The sequence below is a fragment of the Muntiacus reevesi genome, chromosome 16, assembly GCF_963930625.1.
Source record: "Muntiacus reevesi chromosome 16, mMunRee1.1, whole genome shotgun sequence".
In the NCBI taxonomy this organism is placed as follows: Eukaryota; Metazoa; Chordata; class Mammalia; order Artiodactyla; family Cervidae; genus Muntiacus; species Muntiacus reevesi.
In genome coordinates, this window is record NC_089264.1 from 20,743,967 (window position 1) to 20,765,168 (window position 21,202).

At 37.3% G+C, this 21,202-nt stretch overlaps 1 protein-coding gene and 1 pseudogene across 1 annotated transcript in view; one reads left to right on the plus strand and one right to left on the minus strand.

Moving 5' to 3' along the window:
• Positions 1-2,786, plus strand: part of TACR3 (tachykinin receptor 3) — a 71,841-nt gene extending 69,055 nt beyond the window's left edge. Inside the window, exons 4-5 of the mRNA XM_065907498.1 lie at positions 661-857; positions 2,474-2,786. Coding sequence (XP_065763570.1) covers positions 661-857; positions 2,474-2,786 — 510 coding nt within the window. The remainder of the gene's footprint in view (positions 1-660; positions 858-2,473) is intronic.
• A 13,885-nt stretch (positions 2,787-16,671) lies between these two features.
• On the minus strand, positions 16,672-17,163 carry LOC136148086 (ADP-ribosylation factor-like protein 2-binding protein pseudogene; annotated as a pseudogene).
• Positions 17,164-21,202: the final 4,039 nt, after the last annotated feature.

Consider the following 21,202-nt stretch of genomic DNA (forward strand, 5'->3'; position numbering starts at 1 on the left):
AAAATCACAGAAGTCGATATATAGACCAGGTGTATAAGCCAACTGCCTACTTACAAATTTAAAGTTAGTGATATTTTCTCAGACTAATGTGAATATCCTTTATCACTATCAAGAGAAACCTTTCCCAATATCAGATTACAAAAGAAACCAAATTAACATTCTGAAGGTTTCCCACTGAGCATGGTATTAGAGTAAAGAAATCTGAATAGTCATGAGCTATACTCAGGCAATAATAAATACTGAGGAACTTGCTCAACCCCTACAGTCTGATATACCCGCACTGTCACTCAACAGCCAGTTTCTCTAGATATGATGTCTTCACTCTTTTATAGTGCGGGCTAGCACAGCCAAATCCTAGCTCTTTCTCCTTCCTGCTCCCAGGCTCTTTGTTGTTTTATAAACACTTATTTTCTTCAAGCCAATTAAAATACATTTCTATTTGAGTGAGTGCCACCCATTCACTAGGTGACACAAGAATGCTTTCTTGAAACTTAGGTAACTATCCTGATATTACCTTGTCATTTTTTAACTTATTGACTATTTCTTAGGCAAGCCATATATTTAACTGTATAGGCAGCAAAATATGATTTGTGGTAAGCTATTAGAACTAATATAGTGACTTCCATATTTGCCAAAAGTGACCTCTTTCTTTCTTTCCAGGTTGTAAAAATGATGATTATTGTTGTGGTGACATTTGCCATCTGCTGGCTGCCTTACCATATTTATTTCATCCTCACTGCAATCTATCAACAACTAAACAGGTGGAAGTATATTCAGCAGGTCTATCTGGCTAGCTTTTGGCTGGCAATGAGCTCAACCATGTACAACCCCATCATCTACTGCTGTCTGAATAAGAGGTAAAAATAAGATTACCAAATGCAAGTTCTTTGTCACTTCTGGCTTCACTGAAAGCATATAATATTGTTTAAGCTTCTTGGTACACAGTTAAAATTCAAAAGGAATGGAAAATTGAAAAATTCACTGAGAGGAACACAGAGCTAGGTATTTTTCTAGTGAAAAAGTGAAAGTGGAAATCACTCAGTTGTATCTGACTCTTTGCGACCCCATGGACTATACAGTCCATGGAATTCTCCAGGTCAGAATACTAGAGTGGGTAGGCTTTCCCTTCTCCAGGGGATCTTCCCAACCCAGGGATTGAACCCAGGTCTCCTGCATTACTGGTGGATTCCTTACCAGCAGAGACACCAGGGAAACCCAACTCCTTCCTATTTAACGAATTATCTCACCTTAACAGTTACCCCCTCAAAACAATGCTCTTGGGGGTTCTAAACAGCTGGTTTCTATATAGGCCAAATTCTCTCTCCAAATCCTTCAGAATTTTACTTGTCAAAGAAAAAGAAATGTCCTATTATTAAAGGAGGTGAGGTGGTGTGCTCAAGTCCTCAAAGAAATGAAGACACTTTGTAAAAATGCACAGATGGAGAGATGGTAGCATATGTGATCTTTTAAGAATGATGTTTTGGAAATATACTTCAAAATAGAAGGTGTCATAAGAGTAACAGAAGCAACACTAAGGAGAAGAATCCCAAACCTCCCTCCAGTATGATGAGGTCAGTGAGTAAGACAGGGTGCAACCTCTGGAAGAGGGGAAGCTAGTTTTAAAGTGAAGTTGGAAAGAGAAGGAGAAATATTCACAATTAAATTTAAGACTGGGAAAAAAAGGTAAACCATGGTTTCCAGATTAAAAACACTTAGTTGTAAGGTCAGCACATGGAGGGGGTAGCGTTAAATTTCATAAGGTGAATCATTTCCTTAATAAACCAATATGGTAGCCAAATAGAAACAGGACTTCGTGTAGGTAGCTACTCAACCTAAATTCTCAGCTCTATTTTCAGTTAGACATCTACCACATCATTCCTTAAGTTTCTTAAAAGTATTATTTAATTCTTACTTTTTTCAGTAATTGCACAAGCCATATATCAATTCAAATAACCCCAAAAGCAGAACATATGTTTTTAATCAACTTCATTTAATGGCTTACAAAGCCAAGGATTTTATACTTTCATATACAATTAGATAAAAACATTCAGCTGAGCAATTAATTTTAATATTAAATGAGATTAATTTATAAATGTGTAATTATTACTGTAAGAATCTATTTCAAAATATGTCATTTTTCAGAGCCATACCCAGAAAGCTTAATTCACTTATGCAAATGTATAAAATCATTGAAGAAACCTACACTGCTTCTTTGACATATTGATTACTTATACTGCACCTTTACTCTTTTACGACTTACTTTTGATCAATGGGAAATTAAGATTCAATTCAAACAAAAAGGACTTAGAAAACTAGTACCAATACTGTGGCATAAATTTTAAAAGTTAGACTAGAAAATTAAATTTAAAAAATGAGTTGGCTTAATTGCATTAAGCAGAGTTTTCTGTAGAAGTTGAAGCAAATTTCCACTTGAAAATATGACTTTTTCTTCTTGTGGCCTGCTTCTCCTCAGATTTCGAGCAGGCTTCAAGAGAGCATTCCGCTGGTGTCCTTTCATTGAAGTTTCTAGCTATGATGAGCTGGAGCTCAAGACTACCAGGTTTCACCCGACTCGGCAAAGCAGCCTGTACACTGTGACCAGGATGGAATCCATGACGGTGGTGTTTGACCCTAGTGATGCAGATAACAGCAAATCCAGTCGGAAAAAGAGAGTGCCTCCAAGAGACCCAAGCTTCAATGGTTGCTCCCGCCAGAATTCCAAATCTGGCTCCACCACTTCAAGTTTCATAAGCCCACCCTGTACTTCTGTGGATGAATACTCTTAAACCCATTTCCTGAGCGGAAAGAGTAGAGTGAGGCCATCGTGGACACCACAGCATCCCCACTCTCCTGATTGTCAGCCCTGTTCTACATAGTCTTTGTAAAAAAGAAGGGCGATTTTTAGGCCACTGTGTTTCAACTGAGAAAGGTAGCATTTGAGTTCAACAAAGACACTATTAAGGTATTTGCCCCCTCAAAAATAAAATAGGCTTTAAATTTATTCTTTGAAAAATTTAATAATTGTATGTACAGAAAAATATTTCTGAAAAGTATTTATAAAGAGTTTCATTTTTCTCATTGAAAAATTGCAATATATATTGTGACACTAAAGTAACATATGATTTCCTCAAAAGATTAAAAAACTATAAAAATATAATGATGAGTGAATAAAAGTAAAATCTATACAAAATGAAACTTTTTCATCTATAGCTATTAAAGAAAAAAGTTATATGACTTACTTTATGACTAAAATTATGGGAAATTAACCTCTAAGAGTAAAAATTAATGAAAATCTTTGCTAAAGAGAATTAACTTTGTAGGATAAAAATTTTTTGAGATTTATTTATTTATTTATTTATTTATTTTTGAGATTTAAAGATATTCACCATGAAATATAATTGAAAAACAAACCTGATCAAATTATTAGGCAGCTGCACACATTTTTCTCTTTATTTTTCTGGGAAAGTGGCTTCAAAAGAAAAACATAATCATTTAGTTTTTGACTATTACATATTTTAAAGAGCCAAACTAAGAAATAGTCAAAGATAGAACTTTAAAATGACAAAGCAAATCCCTATGATCCTCCTTATTTTATTTTTCAAAAATATTTGTAGGTTTAAGAAAAAAATAGATTACATAACAGTAAAGAGGCTTTCTAATGAAGAAGGGAAGAATCTCATTTATCTCTGATACTGACTACCAATTTTTAGGCAAGAATTAAAGATACTAATTCATAGTTATTATAGTAGACAAGAGCATCTATTAGTTCCAAAGGAAAATGTATTTTTCCTCCATAACCCAAGGAAAAAGTTTAAGGTGAGTATTAACAATTGTATAGTGTCCTTCTTCTCTCCCCTTCCCCCACTGGGGGAGGGGGGGGGAAGAGTAAGGACTAGGAGAAGGTATCAGAAAATATATTTAAATGCAAAGCCTCAGGACAAAAGTCTATGTACTACTTATCTGTGCTTGTTTGAGTGCATGCTAAGTTGTTTCAGTCATGTCTGACTCTTTGTGATCCTAAGGACTGTAGCCTGCCATGCCCCTCTGTCCATGGGATTCTTCAGGCAAGAATACTGGAGTGGGTTGCCATGCCCTCCTCCATGAGATATACTAGTATACATATAGGTAAATCAAGTAAGATGTAGACAACAGAATCACCTGTTAGAATAAAAAGCTGGACAAAATGTGGATACACGTGAACTAATACCAGGCAACAGGAGTATAATATACATATTTCTACAGAAAGAGCCTTCCTTTATCTGCTTAGATAACTCAGAAATTCCCCCAGAAAGAAATGAGCTAATGGTCCTAAAGAAGAATCTATTTTACTATAAGAAAAAAATATACTGACATATTTCTGAGAGCTATAACAAATCAAGGTACACCATTAAGTGTGGAATTTATCTTCCAGACCTCAGTGCTCAAAAGCCATCTTTTCTTGAATTAGAGATATCATCAATCCGGCTCAAGAAAGCAGTAACCTTCTGAGAATGTGGATGTGTAGTAAAAACTTCTCCTTCCAAATATTCAGATAGATTTTTAAAGCTATCCAACTATAATTACCTGTGACACTTTACTGGATTGTTATGCCTCCATCAATATAGGACCATTTTTCTTAAGAACAAGATAAAAAACAATTATTTCAAGAGAATACATGGTGTTTACTGCCAAAACATTAAATTTTCTAATCTTCCTCCCCTGTTTTGAATCCAGCATCAGAAGTATCTAATTGTTACAAAGTGTTAAATGTCTAAACACCCCTATCATAAGTGTTTAAGCTAAATTTATTTTAATTACACTAATAAACAAACAGATACACATATATACATAGACATGCAAGTGTGCAGACACATACAATAGGTTTAATGGATTCAAAAACTTCAAAGAATTAAATTCAAAATTGAATGCTGAAATAGTAAGTGGCCCTTACACAGTTGCCACAAACAGCTCAATAAAGTATGTGAAGTTTGTGTGCATGTAAGCTTGTAAGCAAATGTATTATTATGTATTATTATTTAGTCCCTAGTCATTGAATATAGTGTTTAAGTGTTCATTCTAAAATATGTAAATGCTTATCATACAATGTGAAAATATCAAGAAAAAGCCTAACATTTTAAAGCAGACATTTCTTCTTCTTAAACTTATGAATGATTGTGAGACCAGCATTAATGAATGTTCTACATGCGTGGGACCATATTCAGCTGTAGATTAGAATGTGAAATCTGGCCCTCAAATTCAATGTAATCAGCCATTACCAAAGCACATTAACACATCTGAAAAACATAACTCCTGCCTTCATGCATTACAGAAACTCAATGTAATTTCGTAGGACATCTAAGGGAAAACATGGCTCCAATCAGCTGTTTTGTATGTTTTCTTATTGTTGTTGCTTTGCTTTGCTTGCCAAGGATCATCCTTCTGGCATGGTGGAAATACCTGAGGTCCAGACTGTATCCTTAATACTTTTTACAGAAAACTGACATCATTAACTCAATGCTCATGACTCTTAAACCGAGACCTTATAAAGCAGAATATTTTAAGTTCAAAAATTTGAAAAGTAATAATAACAAAATAAATGAGTACAATATGAAAGAATGAAAGAGATAAGATTTTAGTCCTTTTGTCTGAATCTTCACGCTAAGAACTGTAGAATAACACATGGAAACCCGCTTTAGTAGGTGTCATTTTAAGTAAAGCTGTGCTAGTGTTTTCATATTTGTCGGGGTTTGGAAGAATTAGCCTCCAAAGTTCACTCTACTCTCTGATGTTCAAGTTCACTGTGAATCTTTTTCATTGTTTGTAGGCAAACACTGACTGGAAATACCAGCAGATGGTCAAAACATTCCAGATTTTTTTGTACCTAGATCAGCAGCAGCAGAATACAAACTGTTTTGAGAGCACTCTAAAATTTCTCAAAAAAAGATTCAATTAAAATATTATTCTTAAAAACAAAAAATAACTAACATTGTATTTTCATTATTTTGCATCTGGACAAAATGTTTTTTAAATTAATTACCTGCATGGGAAAAAAATTAAAGCAAATGCAATTACTACAGAATACAAGCTAACAGCTTTCATTTTTATAGCAAGCTCAGTATGCCGCTGCATTATTCTGTCTTCCAAATTCATGATGATGACATTTCTGACCCAGCAGCCAAATTCATATTCTTTTCCAGATCTGGCCAATCTCTTATAAACAGAGATCCTAGGTACTTCAAAGTGAGCTCCATCCTTACAAAGCACACAGAAGAATGCCAGAAGCTTAGTATCAAACCTCAGAAGCACAAAATACATGTGAAAAATCAATGCTAGCTAGCTCAGAATTTGAATTTGATTTTTGTCAATGCAGAATTCCATCAGAAAACTTCTGATTAGTGTCTGGCAAATTATTCCATCAAATATAAAGGCAGGAGAATTATAGCGATTTCTCACACTTTTACCAGTAACAATCTGAGATACCACTTATTGCTGACACTTCGGGCCAGGCATGAATGGAGAATAACATCCAATAGTAACTGTGTGTTGTAAATAGCTTGGCAAAAATTCTGTGTACATAAGAAATAAATGTATATAAGGCTTGTAGCTAGTGAATAAAGTATTTTCAAGTTGTGATAATTATATTGAGCATTAATAGATTTAATACGTTCATTACCCTTTGTATGTGTGGTATATGTAACAGATTCAATTTATTTTTATTTTCTTTTTAAATCATTAAAAATAATATTAAAAATAAAAGCTGTCAATATTTTCCTACTGGTTAGCAAAACATATGTTATCGAAAGTTCTATCTTATCTAAACATACCTAACCATCCCTCAACACTCTTTTGTGCTTCCTCCCCTATTTTTCCTCATAAAATGTCTAGTGCTACTGCTAAGTTGCTTCACTCATGTCCGATTCTATGTGAGCACATGAACTGTAGCCCACCAGGCTCCTTTGTCCATGGAATTTTTTAGGCAAGAATACTGAAGTGGGTTGCCATTTCCTCCTTCAGGGGATCTTCCCAACCCAGGGACTGAACCCACATCTCCTGTGTCTCCTGCATTGGCAGGCAAGTTCTTTACCACTAGTGCCAGTTAGGAAACCCCATAAAGGTCTAGTTTTCCTAAATTACTTTGGTTCAGAGAAAGCGTCTATGGGGAGCAAAGATATTAAACTGTAGGATAATATTCTGAGTAGAAAGCAGGAGCAGATTAACAGGAACATAGACCGAAAAGCACATATAGCTAGAGGGCAGAATAGACAATGGACTTGTAGACACAGTGGGGAAAGAGAGAGGGCGCGACCTGAGAGAGAGCACTGAGGTAGATACACCCGTGTGTAAAGCAGACAGCTAGTGGGAAGCTGTCACACCGCACAGGGGCCCAGCCTGGGGCTCGGGGATGACCTCTGGTGCGATGCGAGGGCGGGGTAGGAGAGCTCAGCAGGGAGGGGGTATATGCATACGTACGGGTGATTCACGACGTTGTGCAGCAGCAGCTAACCCAACGTTGTAAAGCAAGTATTCTCCGGTAAAACAAGTGCATGTAGCTGAGTATGGAGCACAGCGTCTTCGAGCCACGGCATCAGAGCCATAACAAGTGACAGACTCCAGTTTATACCTAAGCCCCACCATCTGCTAGCGAGGGGACCTGGGGCAAGTGATTGTCTGTTCTGGGCCTCACTTATCAGTGAAAAAAGAAAACAATAATTTCTTCAAAGTGCTAATGGGAGGGTTAAATGAGCTAGTGCATGAATAAGGCAGAGTCAAACATTAAATAAATGTTCAAAAACATCATTGGTGTCGTTGTGTTTAAGGGGGAATTAAAGAAACCCTTGTTGTCTGTATCATTCTGCCCTTATCCAAAGATCCTTGAAGGGCATAAGTAGCCTATAGCCTCCTATCTCTGAGCTCTGGGCTGTTTCCAGAGTCTGCACAAAATCTCGGAGATTACCTGAGTGTTCTGGAAATTAGCCATCTGGCTGTGGGCCCTGAGTATGGAAATCTATACAGGTGAAGGGTTAGAAATGACCAATTAATAGAAGGAGTAGCTTTGGACGCATGGAAGTAAACTCACTTCTTAGGAATGGCGAAACCCTTTTAGGTTGAATAATAAAAATGTTAAACTTCAGAAGATAAGAGATGAGGGAGGAAAAGCAGAAATTTTTCTTTCCAGTTTCTTTGGCAGCATCACTGACTGCTCCAAGGAAGAATGCTTTGGCACAATTTCAGCTCAGGGGGCAGCAATGACCCACACTGACTCTCCACTTCCACCAGCTGCAAGGACATTTTATTTGATCCAGTCTCTCAACATCATTTAGATACAAGCAATTGCTACCTCTCCCAACAACTTATCATGAAGAGGGAAGGAGAGAAAAAAGCAAGATATCTTCACCAGCCACCACATATCCAAAGCATCAGGAAATCTTCCAAGCTCTTAAAAGATATCCAACGTTCTACAGATCCACACTATATCAACCACTACAAACCTGATCCATGTCACCATTACCTCCTGCCAGGATTAGCGCAACAGTCTCCATCCCATGCCCGCCTTAAAGTTTGTTCTCAAAAAAGTGACCAGGGTGATTCTTTTAAAACGGCATCACATCATCTCACATCTCTACTTAAAATTCTCTCATGTTTTCCCATTCCACTCATAATAAAAGCCAACATCCTTACAATGGCCTAGAAAGCCCTTCATGATATGACCCTTCTTAGTTTTTCTGCTTTACCCTCCCATATTCCATGGGATCCACAGAGTCATCTACATCAGCTTCTTTCCTAGAATATGTCAAGCATGCTACAACCGCAGGACTCTGGAACTGGCTTTTGAGTCTATTTTCCAGTCAATCTGCTCCTGCTTTCTACTCAGAATATTCTTCTGTCCAGTATGTTTTCCACCAAGATAACCACGTGACAAACTCCATCATTTTCTTTAAATCTTTGCCCAATGAGGTTAATCCCAATCACCTCATTTAAAACAGCAAATCCTCACCCCTACCCCAATTCCTCCCAATTCTCCACCTTGTTCTTTGTTTTTTCACAGAAGTGAAGTGAAAGTCTCTCAGTCGTGTCTGACTCTTTGCAAGCCTATTGACTATATAGTGCATGGAATTCTCCAGGCCAGAATATTAGAGTGAGTAGCCATTCCCTTCTCCAGGGGATCTTCTCAACTCAGGGATCAAACCCAGGTCTCCCATATTGCAGGCATATTCTTTACCAGCTGAGCCACCAGGGAAGCCCTAGAATACTGGAGTGGATAGCCTATCCCTTCTCCAGTGGATCTTCCCGACTCAGAAATTGTACCAGGGTTTCCTGCATTGCAGGTGGATTCTTTACCAACTGAGCTAACATTAGCCTGCATTAATCATTTTTTAGAATACCATATAATTTACTTATTCATTATATTTATTACCTACCCCCAAATAGATCAATATAAACTCTACTAGAGGATGGACTCACTAAATAATTATTAAATTAATGAGTGAATATAAAAGCTTTGATACAAAGTATAGTGGAGATTGAAGCCATCATTTCTTCATATAGCCATCATTTCTCAAGTAAGAGAATGTCAGATGACATTTTCCAACTATCTCTCACCACCAAGCCCCCTCTTCTGTATACTCTTCACTGTGAAACAAAGACTAATATTTTGTAAAATTATACATTCTCTTATTGCCTGAATTTGTTAGGTTCTGTAATGGGAGCCAGGAGAAGGAACTCAGAATGTAGAAGGGGAAAGATTATGGTTAGCAGCGTTGTAGAGGCAGCAAACAGTTGACACCTATTGCTACCATCTTTCAACAACTCCAGCACAAGCTTTCCATGCAGCCAAGAAATAACAGTAAAGATCGTGCTGCACTCCTTTAACAATCAGATACCAACCACACCACATTCCCTCACCTGAAGACACAGTTTACAATTTTTCTTTTTTCTGTGTTAATCATATTTTCCTTAATAAGCATATGCAGCACAAGTAATAAAAATTTTCAGACTATTATTCTGAGGAGAAGAGTAAAACTATTTAAATGGAATTCACAGGAAATCTCTCCATTTTTTCAAGGTTACCCTGCCTTGCAAACTTGAAAAACAATTGCTACAGGTTTTTAAAGGTCAGAATATTTGGCTATTGATAGGCGGATGACATCACAATTAGGGGAAATTAACACAATTACTCTCTAAATATAATGTCACATTCATAAAGGAATGGTGTAAATTAGAAAGGAACTCCCATGACTCTGACAAGCCAAACAAGCAGTGATGAATAGTCCAATCTCCTCCTGAAGAACTTGAACCTCTGCCTGGGCTGAGATTTCAGGAGGACGAGATGAAGACTTCTTTTAATTAACTTTACGTTTTTTTTAGCAATGAGACATTCTTTTCAGTTTATAACAAGATGCCCACAGCCCATTCTAAAATGTATTGGAAAGGATGTAGAAAAGGATTCTAGTGTATGAATCAAAAAGGCATCATACAGAGTGAAGTAATGCAGAAAGAGGAAAACAAATTATTGTATATTAAGCCATGTATGTGGAATCTAGAAAAATGCTACAGATGAACCTATTTGCAGGGCAGGAATAGAGATACAGATGTAGAGAAGAGATGTATGGATGCGCGGGGCAGGGGGAAGGAAGAGTGGGATGAACTGGGAGATTGGGATTGACATGTATACACAATCATGTGCAAAACAGATAGCTAGTGCGAACCTGCTGCATAGCCCAGCTCGGTCCCCTTGGATGACCTAGAGGGGTGGGGTGGACGTGGGAGGTGTGGGAGCGAAGTCCAGTAAGAAAGAGATGTATGAATACAATTAGCTGAATGACTTCATTTTACAGCAGAAACTAGCATAACATTGTAAAGCAACTAACTTCAATGTTTTTAAAGGCATCAGAATTTAGTCCTACATTCTAAATCAGAATCATTGTCTATACCAGAGGTTTCAATTGTTAGAGTCCATCTTCCTCCAACCTCCAAATACCCTGAGTAGATCTGGGTGGGAAGTCCTAGTTAGCCTGAGAGGATAAATGAATTTAACTGTTGAGCACATGTTTATGCACTAAAGAAGCACTAAGACATGTAAAGCCTCAGTTTTGTGTTCCTAAAATTTAGGCAGACCCTCAAAGCACAAGACTCTTCATTTGGCAAAGCACCATTAACACTTAAATACTTAAGTGTAGTGGGTAGTTTGCAAGATGCACGGATGAATGAACTGAGGGTTTTAAGTAAGAGAAACAGGCTCAAAAATGTTGGGTATTAGGGAAAGAATGGGCTTCCCTGGTGGCTCAAATGGTAAAGAATCTGCCTGAAATGCAGGAGACAAGGGTTTGGTCCCTGGGTCAGGAACATCCCCTGGAGAAAGGAATGTCAACCCATTTCAGTATTCTTGCTTGGAGAATCCTATGGACAAAGGAGCCTGGCAGGCTACAGTCCATGAGGTCACAAAGAGTTAAACATGACTAAGCAAATAACACACACAAAGGTAAGGAATACAGGTGTCTCAAAGACAATGTTGCATGCTTAAAAACAGTTTATATATTCAAAGAATTAATGCTAAAATGCAAATCTTGACAAATACGTCTAATTACTAAAGAATGAAGGGATCTGACTGAAATTAAACTTTTTCTGCATACACAATAAAGGTATGAAAAGAAGAACATAAATTCCTGGCCAACATTCTTTACCTTTTCATTCCAAACCCTTGCAAGTACAGGTACAGAATCACAGCTTATTTACTAAAAAATAGTCATCCAGGCTAAAATGCTCAAAAAACTTGTGAAATTTACCTCCCAACTCACCAAAGCAGACCCTGCTGCTACACAAAAATTCCATTTCATCTTACCTCATCTTTTTATGTTGCAACTCCTCAACCCAGCCATCCCGTACCACCACTGGGCAAGTCAGTGCTCTGCTTTTATCCTACCTTTACAGGATCCCAAGGTTGGATCTGCAATACTAATAGTGGAAATGGCAAAGAGATAGCTGTCTGCAAACTCAAAAACTTTAGAAAGAATGTTAGACCTCTAAAATGTAAAGAACAAGGTGATAATATGGAAAACACAGACCTGTTATGCATTTATTAAAGTTGGTAGCTTAACTACCTCAAATTAAAAATAAACAATAGTTTCAGAAATCAGATGTGCATTCCTTGAGAGGCAAAAATTAAAAAGTGTCCTCACAAACATAGCCAATTTAAAGTCATGAAATATTGTATTTATTTGAAGAATTTGACTTCTAAATATCAAACATATATTTGCATTAGTACAAGTAATGATCAATTAAATGCATAAAAAATGTATATTATAAAATAATCATTAAATATATTAAACAGTTTATTTTTCACACAAAGTTCAAAGATAGAATTTCTGTCTTTGAGAAGGAAGATGTGGTTCTCCTCCAAGCTGAGTGAATAAACTGAGCTCTTTTCCTCTGCAGCATCAGTATTTTCAAAATCCAGCTTCCCTAAGTGAGTACATTATCTTGAATCAAAGCATGAGGGAAATGAGTCAGAGGGAAATCTGACCACTAAATGTCTATGAGCACCATTTGTGCTCAAAACAGAATAGACTCCCCACACACCCCACTGTAGACATCACGAAGTGACTCCCAGTTATTTCATCCAATACAAAGATTAGGATATCCAGGTGGTGTGCAGCTCTCTCCATCTACATGATTAGAGTTACTCCTGGCACGACAATCCACAGTCTAAAAGACAAGCATCTGCCCCACCCCATATCCAATGTACAGTGGTGGGAAAGGAACAGAACAAATATAACTAGAAATTTAAATTCAAAAAAGGGAAAAAATAGAAGTAAACAGCAGGCACTGGTTGTAGCAATGATCAAATTCTAGAGGAAAAGTATTGTGTCTACTTGGCAGGGGAGAATTTTAGTAGCTGATTTTACCGACTGTCATATCTAAAAACACACGCTTCACAAATACATGTATAGAATCAAATGTAAAAATGAGATGTTATCAGCTCCCTTTACTATTGCCTATGATCATTAGGACACAAAATAAGTAAAGACACTTCTTAAGATTATAAGCATACAAGATAACTAATTATAGTTATTTTTCATCAACTACGCAGACTTCTTCCTTTAACATTCTGCATGGCAATTCAACTGCTTATGTTAACATACTGAAAGGTACCGTATCTTCTTAGGTTGTTAACATATTTTAACATTCTGCCTAAGTGTTGAAAATAAAACATAATATAGAAGGTTTAAATATTTCAGAAAATTGTGTTTTTAGGTTTTATAAGTATGAATATAGGAAGGAATTTTTTAGGCAATTTTCCTTTTTGTTCTTGGATTATTGGAAACCTTCTTTCAGACTTGGAAATCCAAATTCATAGTAAACCAAAACTGAGCAGCTGCTTTGAAAGTTCTTTTGACCCTGATATGACAATTACAGTACTTATGCTAGCTGTTCTCAAGCTGAAAAACCTATCACCCCATCTATCTCAAGTTCAAAGAGATGATTGCCTCCTCCCGATGGCTTAACTTCTCTTAGATTTCACCTCCTAATTTCTCTCAGAAATCAAAGGAACTCCAGCAAACATGAATCAATCATTTCCCTTTTTTCCCATCAGAGTCCATGAAGATCAGGATCAAGTTTAAAATGTAGTCTATTTACCTCACATAGTAACAAAAGAGCAGACTATTAAGGATAGCCATGTATAGATAAAGGTGAAAGCAGCTAAAACTTGTCTAAACATTATATAATTGCTTTGGTACTAATACTCCTCAATGATCATACAAAATTTCATAGTTCAGCACAGGGTTGAGATAACTGTAATTTTTAAATTTATCGTTATGCTCACCCTCAGAAACTGTGAGTATATACAGACTATGAGGGTACAGAACATTCACAATAATCCATAATATTATGCCAAGGACATAAGGGTTTCCTTGCTATGTAGACGTAGAGATTGCTCCGTTTATTTTGTCTGTTTTCAACAAAAAACACTTAAGTGAAGGCAAGAGAAAATCACGCTCAATTTAGTAAAATATTTTTAAAGTTCATGTACTTATTTCAACAAATAAAATTCATCATCTTCAATCAACTTCACCCTCTTTATTACCAATTGAAGCATTTAGACTATATTTTTAAATCATGCATAGCTTATTAATTTTTATACAGCCTTATAAGGTAAAATATTATAACTATTTATTTACTAGTTTAGTAAATAAATGAAAACACAAATATTTTAAGCATCTTGCCCAAATTATGCAGCTTGCTTTTGGTGAAAATAATGGTCTGAATCCAGAGTATTTGATTCCAGAAGCTACCTATACCTTTGACTAGTAATTTGTGAGATCCAGCTACATAAAATGAAATAAAGGTTATGTATGTCTGTCTCACTCTGCTAATAAGCTTAGGAAGCAAAGAATCCTGACACATTCTGATATTGTAATCTTTAAAGTATGGATAGTATATATTGCATTTGGCGGTTTTGAAGTAGATGAACTACTACCATCAAACATTTCAAAACATGTAGAATTTTCAGATAAGATCCTGACCAGTTAGATGCTGAAACATCTTATGAGGTCTGGTTACCCCAATAAGTAAATGTCAGTCCTGGTTCTTAGCCTAAGCCTGCAGCATCCAAGAGTTAACTCCAAATTCAATAGTTGAGTAATATTAGCAAATCTCACAAGCAACTGGAGAAGATATCAGAATACTAGCTAACTAGCATATTAGCTTCCTACATGGAAAAACAATTATTCAGGAAATTTATTGAGAATGGAATCAGAACAAGAGTTATAGTCATTTTCTTTTATTAGTTTTCTCTGTATGTTTTTCCTTGGACAATTCTTTAACTATGACTGAGACACTGTTGACGACTATAACATCTGTTCTTTTGAATCGCTCTTGTTGAATTCTCAAAATGCTATGCCCCGGTTTCATTTGTCAACAAATAATTTCACTACAATATAGCAAAGGATTAAAGAATATATTTATCAGGTGCCTTGGAAAGAGCACCTCTGTCTGCATGGGAAAATTTAGGGAAAAAAAAAAAAGGAGATGTATATAGAAAAATTTTCACGGGAGAGGTGATGCTTGAGCTGAATCCTCAAGGATAAATCTCTTCTCCAAGGAGAAGAAAAAGTGAAGCACAGAGAACAGAGTGTACAGGGCCAAGGAGGCCTAAATAATCTACATTTTCCCCACTAACTTTTAAATTGCTCTTAAAGTTAAAAGTAAAGAAAGCTAACAGTACATCATTAGGCAACCCTAAAATTATCTTGAGGCTTGACTATGCCAAATAATAAATCACTTCCACTAGGCAGAGCCAGTTACTTTTTATAACGTCAATTTAGATTCACACAAAGTGCCCTCCTCACATTCTCCTTAGGTTCTTCAAACCATGCATCAATGTCATAAGAATGGATGCTAATCTGATTACAAATGATCAAGGCCTTTCTCCTCTGTTACATTTCAGATCAAACTCAGAGTCCAGTGTGTTTCCTAAGTCAGTAAAGGCAATTAAAAAAAATTTTTTTTAGAGATTCTAATTTTTACTTGAAAAATAAAAACAAAAAACTAACTATATATTGGCAATTGAACTACTATATTTTTTCTTTCACCCATGGTTTCTGGCCAGTAACGTTCTATCAAACACTGAAATTAGACAATGTACTGAATCTAAGCAGATGACCAGTAAAGCTGTTTGCTATCTCCTACTACTGCTAAGCTAGACCATGGAACACTATTTTGGTATGATTATTTTGACAGCCAAGCAGGAAGCACAGAGCCCCTACCCCATACCTAAGGAGCTGATTTACATAGAAAGGGTTTTAAGCAAACCTGCACAAACAGGAACATGGTCTAAGAAAAGGATATCTTTTAGACTACTTCCAGCATACATTCATTGGCACCCAGTAAAATGGACCACCAAGGTAGAAAGCATTTTAGCTTTCACAACACTAACAGCTAAAAAGCACACAGCATATAATACTTTGATCTTGAAGTGGGTAATCATGGAAGTTTCAAGATTATATCCACTAGGTTGGCCTGAGTATTCACCTACAAAAATATTTTTTCAAAAACATGTGAACTAGGGTTATAGAAACAATGGGACAACATCTGGACCTCTAGAAGACAGTGATACAAAGACAGAACATGTAAGACTAGGAATTCACTTTCACATTACTTTTAGGTAAAGGAAATCTCTGTAAGTTGATTCCTACTAGCTGTGATGGTAGGATTTTCAGAAATCTTGAGATGGGCAGCTAGCTTGAGTTAACCCCTGGGTAATTACTCCCAGTCACAACGCCCACTGAGGCTGCAGGACTGTGATCCATATAAAGAAATGAAAAGCCTGATGGGATATGCAAGGCCGGCTCTTGGCCAAGAGAGTTGGTGATGGTGGATTTTCCCAACACAGACACCCCGACATGAATGCTGCAGACAGGAATCCCAGGTGGAATGCTGGACTTGGGTTTGCTGCAGGAGCCAGACTCGAAGTCTGAGAGAGGGGTCTATTCGGGGAGGAGTACTAGGGTTACCAAAAACAAGAACGCCTTGTCCCAGGAAGGTCAGGTAATTTTCTTCTGACCCATCAATCCTTAACATTAATGAGTTGCAGAACAGAGTCAATATGTATTCTTCTGACATCATTAGCCAAGGCCTCTCCCACTCTATTGAGTTGGTGACGTCCAGGAAGAGCCCACAGCCTGGAGGTGGGGCCTAGGGCCACAGATTGTTCTGGGAGGCTGGCACAGAAGATGATTAGCACAGTGAAGTCACCACTAAAACGCTGTTCAAGTCCAGTCCGCGGCCCTCTTTTTCTGCTCAATAGTTCAGAAACATTTCTTTAAAAGCCAGGAAATCTGTAAATGTGAGCAGCATGTCGGAAATGTCACCAGCCACTTCATCTTTATGGAGCTGTAAAGTTGTAGTGAAAGCCTCCATGTTAAATCCAGGAATCCGCTCCAACTTCTGTTCTTCTATATGCTTTTCTACCAAAGAAATATACTTATTAAAAATAGGCATGTAGGTTAGCTTATTCTCTTCTGTGTCTTCAAACTCCCGGTAGTACTTACCCATGAAATTCCTCTGTAATAACTGGAACTCATCATCCATGATAATGTCCTCTAAATATCCAACCATAGCATCAAATTCTGCATCCGAGGCCTAAGAGAAGGGCAGTGTGAAGCTCTCTTCCTCTAGGGCATCCATCGCCACCGCTGCATCCACTGCGCGTGGGACAGCAGACTCGCTGCCCTTCTAGCCCTGCCTGCGACCGGAGCGCAGCCTCTGCTTTCCTCTGCAGAGCTCCCACTGGCCTCCGGGAGGCCTCGCTGCCAAGGCCGCGGCCGGCTCACGGCCCAGCCGGGTAGCGCCTGCCCCAGCCTCAGTCTCCCCGGCTATGGACGCACGCCGCCCGGGCCTCGCAGTCCTGCAAGGCCTCACTAAGCTCCAAAAAAAATTTTTTTTAATTATTTTACACTATTTGTACAAGCTATTGGAGCTACTGGATACATAACATTTTATTTTAACCCAGCAGCATTAATGAAATCATTTTTGCTTCAGGAAGACTTTAATGTAAAACAGATGAACTTGCTGCATGTCTGAGACTAATTTCTTAAGATTAGGGATGAAATGAAGGAAAAGACGAGAGTCAGGTATGAGTAAGGAGATCAAGGACTTGAGGTGGAGGGGGGAAGAAAGATACGGAGATCAAGAAAGTAATGACATCAAGTTCACAATGAAGTGAAGATCATGTATGAAGTCAAGGTAGTGAATCCATGTCAGAGTGCCCTTCCTCAGAACCTTTTCTACTGCTCCTGAGTAGATTACTAATACTTATGTCCATGAGATAACAAAAAAAAATAATAAGAATTCCAAGGCACTATTCCAACACCAACAAAAGTTTCCCATATTTGTCATTTATTAATATTTAACAGAGATATGCAATATAAAAATAGCTACAAAGATAAAATAACTTTCCTAAACAACTATATTAACTAGGGTAGTCCTCCTTGGATTTACTATTTTTTAATTCAATATTACAGTTAAAACTTTGAATAGATTTTTAAAGGATGAAGTTCAGCACAGAAATTCCACATCACATTCTAATATTTTCAATAAAATTATTCTAATAAGCTATCCTAAAATTAGGAGTTTGGAATTAACATATACACACTACTATACATAAAAAAGAAACAACAATGACCTTCTGTATGGCACACAGAACTATATTTAATATCTTGTAATAACTTAGAAGAGAATCAGAAAAGAACAGATATATATGTATAACTGAATTGCTTTGCTGTATACTTTAAACTAACACAACACTGCTAACTAACTATACTTCAATTTTTTAAAAAGCTATCCTAGACATAAGATTAAAAAAAAAAAAAGAATGGGTTCTGTCCTTATCCTTCCTATTGAATGAAGCTCTTCCATTTTTTCTTATGACTGGGAAGACAATAATCAAAATATTTATTATTCATTCTCATTATACCAGCACTTGTGTCAAGCACATGAAATACCATTAAGAACAAAATAGAGTCTGAGACATCATAGAATTTGTAGTCAAGTGAAGGAGACAATACTCAAATAATTACATGGATATGCATTTAATGATTACCATGGAAGAGTTGGGAAGGAAACATTCACAGTGAGAATGCAATTGGAGAAACATAACCTCATTTGAGAGCACGGGAAGGATTCCTGACAAAGATGTTTAAACAGAAACCTAAGCTGATCCTGATTTAGATTATCCTTAAGAAAATGGGAGATTCATTTTTTAGGCAGAGAATAAAAGTGTATACAAATGCTCTGAAGCAGGAACTTGTCTTGCTTGTGAAACTAAAAGAAGGTTATCAAGGCTCCAGGGGTAAATATTGAGGGAGTATGACATGAGAGGAAGGCAGCACCATGAGCTGGCTGCTCTACCTCTGCCTTTTGTGACTTCTCAGGTGATAAGTACTTACCCCATAAAACCCAACTCACAAATTCTTACATCAGTTTCTGAAAGAGAGATGAACTCTAAATGAGGATCAAGAAAGAATCTCCAATATCCTCTCTATTTCCCACAGCTCCACAGAGACTCTTGTTGTGGTTATCATATTTTAATTCTAATGACTACTTATCTTACAAGACAACTCAGGAGCATTTGTCATATATGATCCCTTCCTTCTTTGGATGCTTCTTTTGGATCAAGAAACTTCAGCCATTTGGTTTTCTTCCAATCTCACCATTTATACATCCTAGTCTGCTTGACGCTCCTTCTCTCAGTGTACATTTGAATACCTTTGAAAATGTATCCAAAGCTAAGTCTTAGGCCCCTTTCTCTTCCCTATCAATATATTCTCCCATCCAGATTCATCATTTTAAATATTCCTATCTCCTAAATCATTGCTTCCGGCTTTGACCTCTCATAGTTCTAGATGTGTATATACAGTTTGACAGCTCTACTTGGATGGAATCTTCACACATGCATCTCAAACATAATATGACCAAAGAGAATTTGATTTTCCTGCTGTATTATAAGATCTAATATTTCAAGTGCTGTCATGACATCTTTGAGCATCACAGGACCCCAAAATTCTAGCTGTGACTTCCCTGTTCTTGCCAGAAATGCTCCTACCCAATAGAAAATGTCTCCCATCTTACTAGTTCCCTATCAGCTGAAGCAGCTGCCCCCACCTGGTCCTCAAGCTGACAAAATCACCTGCCTACCAACTTATGAAATTATTTAACCAAGCTAATCATATCCTACTGCAGGAACCAGAGGGCAGGAACCAGGGGGCAAGTCACCCTCTTGTTACTACAAAACCTACTTCCACAGCCCCTTCTGGTTGACTGTGGCCCGGAGTGCAGCACCTGTTAGACCTGGCATGGCATGTGGTATTCTCTTCCCCTGGGCTGTGAGAATACATGACTAATAAGTCGTCGATGACATCTGTCTAGTGTCAGGTGTTGTTATTTGACCATCTTCTCTGATTTGGAACATAGGAGCTCTCCTTCAGCCATGGAATGAATAGGACATGGTCATAACATCCCCAAAATGAATTCCTTCTGATCCACATTTTAATATATAGTGCTACCATCCAACAAGTTGCTTAAGTCAATAAGCTATCTTCTACAATTTTCTTTCCCTCTTACATTTAATCAGTTTGCAAGTCCTATCAACTTTGCCTCAAAAATGTAACCCAAAACTGTTTCTTTCCACCTGCATTGCCTCTCATATTTAGCTAGCATTATCTTTCTCCTAGGGCTTCCCTGGTGGCTCAAATGGTAAAGAATCCACCTGCAATGAAGGAAACCTGGGTTCAATGCCTGGCTTAGGAAGATCCCCTGCAGGAGGGCATGGCAATCCACTCCAGTATTCTTACTGAGAGAATCCCTGTGGACAGAGGAGCCTGGTGGGCTACAGTCCATGGGGTCACAAAGAGCCAGACATGACTGAGCGACTAAGCACAGCACAGCATCTCTCACCTGTATCAACCCAGTGACCCCCATCTGGACTCTCAGCCTTAACTCTTACTATGAAAATTCATTATTCACGCAATAGCCAGTTTAAAAATTCTAGTAGTTTTCCATCTTACGTAAAACAAAATATAAATTCTTCTCCTGACTTACAAAGTCTTACATGATTTGATTCTGCTTGCTTCCTTGAGTCATCTGGCCTTATGCTTCACATCATCCACTCTGTTTCAGCAACAGAACTAAGTTCTTCTCTCCCTAGAATTCTTGCCTTTGGGTTTTTAAATTAGTTTCTTTCTGCCAAGCAATACCTTCCTTCTGATCTTGTCATGGCTGGTTAATTATTGTCAATCAGATCACAGTTAAAATATTTCTTCTTAGATATATTTCCTGATCTCTCAGTCTCCACCTTATCACCTCATACATTTTTTGATCTGATACCTTGCTTGTTGATTTATTTACTCATTTACTTGATAACTGTCTCCCATATCAGGCTGGGAGCTGTACCTTGACTGGCTTATGTACCAAGGGAATCTCAGTATCCAGGGCCATGTCTGACATATAAGGAAAATTAATACAAAATGGCTAAAAGAATAAATGAATGAAGCAAAGGAATGCAGCTGTTAAAGTATAAAATTTGGATAAATACCAGCCGTTTTTCCAATCCTGCTAGCTTTGTGATCTTTCTGAATCTTAATTTTCTTCTGTAGAATGGGGAAAATAACTGTTTCACAGGGGTTTCCTGTGAAACTCATATTATGAGTTTTATGTTTCTAAACAATTC